This window comes from Lepeophtheirus salmonis, chromosome Z (assembly GCF_016086655.4).
Source record: "Lepeophtheirus salmonis chromosome Z, UVic_Lsal_1.4, whole genome shotgun sequence".
Classification (NCBI taxonomy): domain Eukaryota; kingdom Metazoa; phylum Arthropoda; class Copepoda; order Siphonostomatoida; family Caligidae; genus Lepeophtheirus; species Lepeophtheirus salmonis.
In genome coordinates, this window is record NC_092584.1 from 6,027,114 (window position 1) to 6,033,826 (window position 6,713).

Below are 6,713 nucleotides of genomic sequence, written 5' to 3' on the forward strand. Positions count from 1 at the left end.
ATGTATTCAAGAAACTTTATTGGAGGGCGAAGCAATCGATGGCCTAATGGAACTGTTCCATACACAATTACCTCACGTTTCTCTTCAAGTCAACGACAAACTATTATGGATTCTATGAAACACATTTCGGATCGAACATGTGTCAAATTTGTTGAAAACACAAATCAAGCAAATTATGTAGAAATCTTCACTGGTAGAAGTGAGTGCTTTGCTACTCTCGGCTACAATGTTAGGAGATCACAAAGTGGCATTAACTTGGGCAATTTTCTTTATATAAAAAACATTTATCGAAAATAATTTTGAACTTTTTAATAAGTCTTTGGGAATTATTATTCATGAATTGCTCCACGTCCTTGGATTTGGTCATGAACAAACAAGACCTGATCGAGACCAATATATTAAAATTAGCTGGGAAAATATAAATAATAGAGCCTATCACAACTCTTGGAGAGCTCTTGGGGAGAATGAATCTCCTACTATTCCAACCTGTAGAAAAGTAGGGATTGATCAATATGACAATTGTTATGTTGGATTTAGAACTTCAACCTTTGGATTAGCCTATGATTATGAATCCATTATGCACTATGGACTTAAAGAGTAAGGTCCATCAAAAACTATATACATATGTAAGAATTTATTAATCAAAAAACCTTTTCCCATGTAATTAGCTTTTCAACTAATGGTAAAAACACAATTTCATTGAAAAATTCGACCTTTGCTGGCTTTCCTAACAGAAGTGGAATGAGTAATTTGGATTTTCAAAAGATCAAAGTAGCCTATGAATGCCTAGATGCCTAGATTTTAGTTCTGAATAGCCACGTGTGTTGTTAGTAAACAAATGCAAAACAAAAAAATCAATCACAGCTAAAGATAAAACATACCAGAAGAACCGTTATATGTGAATTGCGTCGTACGTGAGGAAGGAGTAGACCCACAGGAAACATAACAAAGTAAAAGCTGACAAAAACGATCCCCCAGGTTCGTGGCTGGACTCAAAAAGTCCATTGATACAAATCCGAGCACCACATTGCCAATATCGCAGAGATCAGGAACGTGAGTAAGATGACCATCAAGAGAGCCATTAATGTAGACTTGGGATATATTTCTAGGCTCAAGGATGTCAAGCATCTCTTCAATATAGATTACAAAACCAGCAGGGTGATCAGAGGCAACAAAATCATCGACTCGATGAACCCAACTAAAGGATTCTTGAGATTTTTTTCAAACGAGAAAATTGTCATAGTTCACTGCACATCCAACCCCAGAAATGAAAGATGTTCTAATCCTTCTGACGCCCACCAATCAGGAAGGCGAAGAAGCCAGCCGGAGCCATGATCCTGGGTGTCATTTCCAGTGAGAGGGACGTAATATCCCCCCTCTTCTTCAAGAAAGACGAAACAGTGAGCTCGGACGTATACCTGAAGGTGCTTGAGGAGGAGGTCATTCCCTGGATGGATTGAGTAAGACAAGGAAGAAATTACTCCTTGCAATATGTGGGGAAAAAATATCCTCACTTTTTGAGCTTAGATTTTTGGCCTGCAAAAAGCTCAGACCGGAAACCCATGTGATTTATATCTCTGAAGAAGGATCAAGCATGAGCCCTGTACCAAGTGTCATTCGTCTATAGAGACCCTGAAGAGTAAACTACCCTAACAATGACAAAGTTGGATCCGCACAAGTTAGTCCGGGATTTTCAAAGCTTCCATCACTGTGTGACCGAGATTATCAAGAGAGGAGAATCTCATTATAAATAATTGAATGTCATTAAATGCAGTATTCAAATAAAAAAAAAATTATGGTTCTACTCTTATGTAACTCCTTCATAATCAGACTTTAAAATTTTTCCTAAATTAGCATCCAACAATATTTTCAGGATCCGCCTAATGGTGGCAGTAGGCACTGTACTTCCAATAGCCTAGCGCTTGTTTAAAATAACAATATGGGATTTATATTCTCAAAATGGGTTATTTTAAAAGTAAGGGACATTATTTTCCTTTTAAAACATCATTAAATGATGTAAGGGCACAATATATCATAAAAGACGTACAAAGGCTTTAAAAAAGTGCATTCTAAAAATAAAATTCAGTTCCAAAAAAAAAAAAACCTCATATTTTTCTTTTTTTAAATAATTCAAAAAATACAGTGGCCCGTACGTTGTATTATAAAAAGTGAAAATATTTTTTAATAAAATCCGTAGATTGGCATTCAGGTCATGTTCAAATCATTTGGCGTATTGTACAAATTTTTTAGGAAGAAAAACAGAAAAGAAACCACAAATCAGTTGGTATTTACTTAATTATTCCAAATTAAATGATTATTCAACAATTGTAAATAAGTGTTCACAGCTTAACATGAGCTAATTCTCATTCAACCAATCAAGGATAAGAAAATTGATTATGGGAAAAGAATTATAAACATAAACAGCTGACAAAAAAAACCCCTGCATATGTTTGTGTTAGTGAGGTAAGGCTCGGATAGTCCTCGCAAAAGCTGAGGACTGTCCTGAATAGAATCATGAAACTGTTATAAATATAATTTTACCAAGCTTCATAGAAATTCAAGGTTATACCAAGGTTAATAGAAATACAAAGTTATAACATTACGCGTGTAAGACTGATGTTTGACTTCCACCACGCCTACAATATTGACGTCATAGTAGATGAGTGGTTGCCTAGTTTGTCAAAATCTGTCTTTCTTGCCCAGCAGTCGGTACAATACATTAAATTGAAAATTCTATCAACAGTTACCTTGTCATAGACTATAAGTGGTTGCGTGTTTTTGGTCGAAATCTGCCTGTCTTGTTGAGCAGTCGGTACAATACATCAGGTTGACAATTCTTGCAAGCCCAATTACATGATGTTCTAACCTTGTATTTCTATTAACCTTGAATTTTACAAGGTTACCAATGGGATATTTGTTTAGGTTACGTGATTAATTATTTTTGTTTTTTACGATATATTTTTTTAATTATGTATATTTTTTCTAAGAAGATTTAACAGAGTTAGAGCAAGGATGTATTAGCAAATATTTACATCACTTATCATTAACCTTTAAATAAACATCCTTTATGAATTCTTAATAGCAAGCATTTGTTCCAGGATGCCGTTTGAAGAAAGTTCAGTCTCCATAGTTGATAAGGGCATAAAAAACCTTGATCATTTGAAGAAGTTCCCTAAGATAACAAAGAAAATTACCCTTGCACATAATAGAATAAAAGTGATACCATTGGACTTTATTTTGTACTTTCGGTCAATAACACATTTGAATCTAACCAGGAATAAAATCCAAGATATTCCAAGTGAGTTTGGGCAATTAATTCAATTGAAGTATCTCAATTTATCAGGGAATAGAATTGAAGTGCTACCCTCAAGTATTGGGAATTTGATTCAACTCCTTTATTTTGATTTATCAGAGAATAAATTAAAGGATCTACCTAAAAACCTTTTTGGATTAACTAAATTAAATCATTTACATCTCTCTGACAACCAAATATCCCTGCTTCCAAAGGATTTGGGGAATTTAAAGGAGCTCAAAGTTTTAGCACTCAGGTAAGTGATATTTATAGAGGGGATGGCAGCATAAATTCTTTTTTATGATACGTAGCAATCATGAAGTAGAAATAGTAGAGGGCAGAGGCCTCTGTCGAGGGTGGGCTGGATGGGCTGTATATAAAAATTTCTAAGAAATTTAATTCTTCTATTTTTTCCCCCCAAAAAATTTAATTTTTCAATTTTTTCTCCACAAAATTAAATTTTTCGTCTATAACTATGAATTTTTGAATTTTTTTTTAAAATTTAATATTTCCCAAAAATTTAATTTTGCAAATTTCTTTACAAAAATTTAATTTTTCAAATTTCTATATAAAAATTTAATTTTTCAAATTTCTTTACAGAAAGTTTAATTTTTCAAATTTTTTTACAGAATCTTTCACTATTTTTGGAAATTTTCTTCCAAAAAAAGAAACAGCTGTGGATTTGTTACAAAATTTCCAATTTTTTTTCCAAAAGGTTTAATTTTATTTTAATAATTTTGGAGTTTTTAAAATTTTTTTTTTAAATTTCGTATTTGAAATTATTTTCCAGAAAATTTTATTTTTTGAGAATAGTTATAGGTTTTCCAAAGTTTAAAAAAATAATGAAATACATGAAATAGTATTATTGAAATTGTTTTGTAATATTTTTTTCCAAGAAAATGAATTTTTGAAATTTTTAGTTAACAGCTATTGATTTTTGAACCTTTTCAAAAAAAAAAAAATCCAAAAACCAAGCCCTCCCCCTCGCCAAATGAAAATATAATCCTACAGATTCCCCTGTAGGGATGGGCGTTATATCATTCTAGAGACAATATTATAAGGTTTTTTTTGGAAATAGAGTCAGTCGTTATCAGTCTTGGGAGTAGCGAAAAACGTGTGTTATTTGTGCAAAAAAATATTCCCCAAAAATATTTTTACATGAATTTTTACTAATGGAATTTATAAAATTAGTGCTCCATGCCACTAATAATGTTGATAGTGCCATACAGTGAAACTGTTCTGAGTAAAAATAAATTATAAGGGGTACAAACTCTTCCAAGATGGCCAGGAAGATGCCAATGATGATCCTGATTTTTCTCAAAAGGGTCATATGTAACTGCTGAAAATCATGGGTATATGTTTATGATAGCGAAACCAAAGCCCAATCATCCCAATGGAAGAGCCTAATAAAGATAGCAAACAATCGCCAAACATGCAAAATACTTCTCGCCGTTATGCCTCTCATAGACAAACTAAACATATGACTCAACTAAAACAGTAAATATATGTTCGTGGAGAATGGACTAACATTAAAAAAGAGCAATAATAAATTTACCTTTGCCTGCAAAATTTGAAAAGTCACCTTACCTTTCTGAACACACCTCATACAAACTATTTAAAATTTATTTTCATAATTTGAAATTTGCAAAAATTATTTGAACAGAAATAACTTCAGAGATAATAATCTTAGAGACCTAAAATTGTTGTTTATAGATCCAATGGCATTCAAAAACTTTTAATTAATACGGTTTGTTGAAATGGAGTAATTGGAACTGGATACTATTCAGGAAAAAAAAAAACATTTTTTAAATCTTTGCAAAATTGCGAATAACTAATAATGTAACAAACTAATTATCAATAGATATTTTTAAAATTAAATTTCACATCTTTTTGTATATAATAGGTGTCCATATAAAACCACTCAATCAAAAGTTATTTTAGGAGAAACCAAAAAATGAGATATACATCAGGTATTAAAATATTGAAATTAGGTATATTGTATGTGCGGAGAATCAATAGTAACTATTTAATTTTTTAATAGATACCATTGCTATGAGCAATGTGCAAAATACCCTAGCAATCTATAAAATTTACAATAGAGTGGTCAGTTTACGTTCATTTACATTGCCAGGTAAAATGATTTGGGTGATTTGGTTTTTAAGCAATTCATTGCTAGCAATTTGATCATTATAGATTTGATGAAGAAACGTTAAATTGCTAACAATTGGATAATCTAGTCCAGACTCAAGATAGTGGTGGGAGTAGGTTTCGATCCCCCTTAGGGACAAGCTGTCCACCTGTACAACCTGTTGGCCGAGTTATATTTTGCAAAATCAATTATCACACAATAGTTGGATTGCCTGAATACAATAAAAATTGAAATAAAAAGACATTATATTATTAAATTGCTTGCAGCGAAATTGTATTTTATTCAAATCCTTGATGATCAAATTGCTTGTAATAAATAGTTTAATAATCAAATTACCACGAATCATTTTGGCCATTACCCGGTCTAATGGAAAATGTGCAAAATTTTTCAAATTGCCCTTTGCATTATCATTACAAAAAAAAAAATATTCCCCTCATTTATAAAAGCTGTTTACCGCCTTTGGTAAAAAGGAATTTATTCTGCTGCACCCTGTAATTATAAACCCAATTCTTACAAATCCATTTCTATCCATTATGTAGAGATAATTTAATATCCGAAATCGATGTGGAGCTTTTAATGCAATTGAGTGCCTTGGTTGAACTTCACCTTCAAGGAAATAAAATCAATTACCTTCCTCCAGATACAATCAGTTTATGCCCAAATAAGAGATCCGGGTTAAATATTTTTTATCTCAGTGGTAATCCCTGGATTCTCCCGATAGAAGAAATTCTGGATGATAAATACTACGAACTGGACACTCTTCTTCGGTATTGTCAAAGTCCAGCCTATAAAATCATATACGGAAGGAGGAATCGTAAATAGGTCTTTGTATTGAATACAAACTCTGCGCAGCCATTTCGCCAAACTGAGATTTATTTATTTGATGATGATTCAAACTGTAATACTATGTAATTAAGATTTTAAAATTCATGTTAAACAAATTTTAAAAGATAAAATGTGCAATTATTTGACAGAAAATGCAATGATTGAGTATTGACTAAGTAATCTTTGATTTATTTCATTATGAGGATGCTTCAACACCCATGTACCGATTGGTCCATTAAAATCTCAAACACTTTGAAGTTAAAGCTTCAACAAGATATGATTTATAAATTTACTATAGAATTTAACCGTAATTAATACTATACATAGATGTGTAACTGAGATCTCTTAATAATTAATGTATTCGCCGTTAGCAGCAATGATGGCTTTCAGGCGGCAGCAGAAGGTCTGTCACTAGCTGCAGATATAGTCATCATAGCTTCCCAGTGC

General features: G+C 32.1%; 2 protein-coding genes across 2 annotated transcripts; both read left to right on the plus strand.

Annotated features, from left to right (window-relative positions):
* On the plus strand, nucleotides 1–798 carry LOC121130448 (high choriolytic enzyme 1-like). Its single transcript, XM_071893756.1, has 3 exons — nucleotides 1–278; nucleotides 319–597; nucleotides 669–798. Exons 1-3 carry the CDS (start codon nucleotides 1–3, stop codon nucleotides 796–798), a joined length of 687 nt encoding a protein of 228 aa, XP_071749857.1.
* A 2,275-nt stretch (nucleotides 799–3,073) lies between these two features.
* LOC121130560 (uncharacterized) lies at nucleotides 3,074–6,442 on the plus strand. The gene is made up of 2 exons (XM_040726306.2): nucleotides 3,074–3,548; nucleotides 5,981–6,442. Exons 1-2 carry the CDS (start codon nucleotides 3,100–3,102, stop codon nucleotides 6,261–6,263), a joined length of 732 nt encoding a protein of 243 aa, XP_040582240.1. The 5' UTR covers nucleotides 3,074–3,099; the 3' UTR covers nucleotides 6,264–6,442.
* The last annotated feature ends 271 nt before the right edge of the window (nucleotides 6,443–6,713 follow it).

What these genes read in the sequence shown, in the direction of transcription:
- LOC121130448 (XM_071893756.1), top strand. Translation starts at nt 1, where the DNA reads ATGTATTCAAGAAACTTTATTGGAGGGCGAAGCAATCGATGGCCTAAT. An exon ending in GGCAATTTTCTTTATATAAA is followed by an intron (nt 279 to 318) that starts AAACATTTATCG and finishes TTTTAATAAGTC; the next exon opens with TTTGGGAATTATTATTCATG. An exon ending in ATGCACTATGGACTTAAAGA is followed by an intron (nt 598 to 668) that starts GTAAGGTCCATC and finishes CCATGTAATTAG; the next exon opens with CTTTTCAACTAATGGTAAAA.
- LOC121130560 (XM_040726306.2), top strand. Translation starts at nt 3,100, where the DNA reads ATGCCGTTTGAAGAAAGTTCAGTCTCCATAGTTGATAAGGGCATAAAA. An exon ending in CTCAAAGTTTTAGCACTCAG is followed by an intron (nt 3,549 to 5,980) that starts GTAAGTGATATT and finishes TCCATTATGTAG; the next exon opens with AGATAATTTAATATCCGAAA.